General features: G+C 60.0%; 1 protein-coding gene across 1 annotated transcript in view; it reads left to right on the plus strand.

The window, feature by feature from the left end:
• Positions 1-367, plus strand: part of ETH_00033800 (uncharacterized protein) — a gene marked incomplete at both ends in the record, with an annotated part of 2,579 nt that extends 2,212 nt beyond the window's left edge. Inside the window, one exon of the mRNA XM_013376127.1 lies at positions 6-367. Within this exon, the coding sequence (XP_013231581.1) occupies positions 6-367 (362 nt within the window). The remainder of the gene's footprint in view (positions 1-5) is intronic.
• Between the last annotated feature and the right edge of the window lie 250 nt (positions 368-617).

The following is a 617-nucleotide window of genomic DNA, read 5'->3' on the forward strand; positions in this document are numbered from 1 at the left end:
TGCAGCAGCTGCCTTGGTAGCAGCAGATGCAGCGGCAACAGCAGAGCCCTGCCTGCTGCTGCAGTACGAAGCGCCACCCGAGCAGCAGCAGGAACAGCAGCAGCAGCAGCAGCAGCAGCAAAAGAAGCAGCAGCGCCGTAGGCAGCTGCCAGACATGTCTCCTTTTGTTGCTGAGTTTCAAAGACACCTGAGCTCCCCTGCTGCTGCAGGAGATGGAGCTGCAGCAGATGGAGCAGCAGCAGATGGAGCAGCAGCTGCTGCAGCAGCAGCTTCTGGTGATGGTGCTGCAGCAGCAGCAGGTGCTCCTGACTGGCTGCAGTCGTTGCTGCTGCAGATGCCCTTAGATGCTATTTCCACAGGGCTGGCTGTAAGTGCAGTGCTGCTGCTGCTGTTGCTGCTGCTGCAGCTTCAACCCAATCTTGCTGCACTGCTCTTGGTGCTGCTGCTTGCTGCATCAGCTGCTGCTGCTGCTGACTGCAGCATGAGCGCATGCTCCGTTGCTGCTGCTGCTGCTGCTGCTGCAGGCAGTTGACGAAGAACTGCACCTCGCCGCTCATGACGCAGCAGTTGCAGCGTCGCAGCAGCAGCATCAGCAACAGCAGCAGCTGCTGGTGCTG

This window comes from Eimeria tenella, genomic scaffold, assembly GCF_000499545.2.
Source record: "Eimeria tenella Houghton genomic scaffold, Eth_scaff3186, whole genome shotgun sequence".
Classification (NCBI taxonomy): Eukaryota; Apicomplexa; class Conoidasida; order Eucoccidiorida; family Eimeriidae; genus Eimeria; species Eimeria tenella.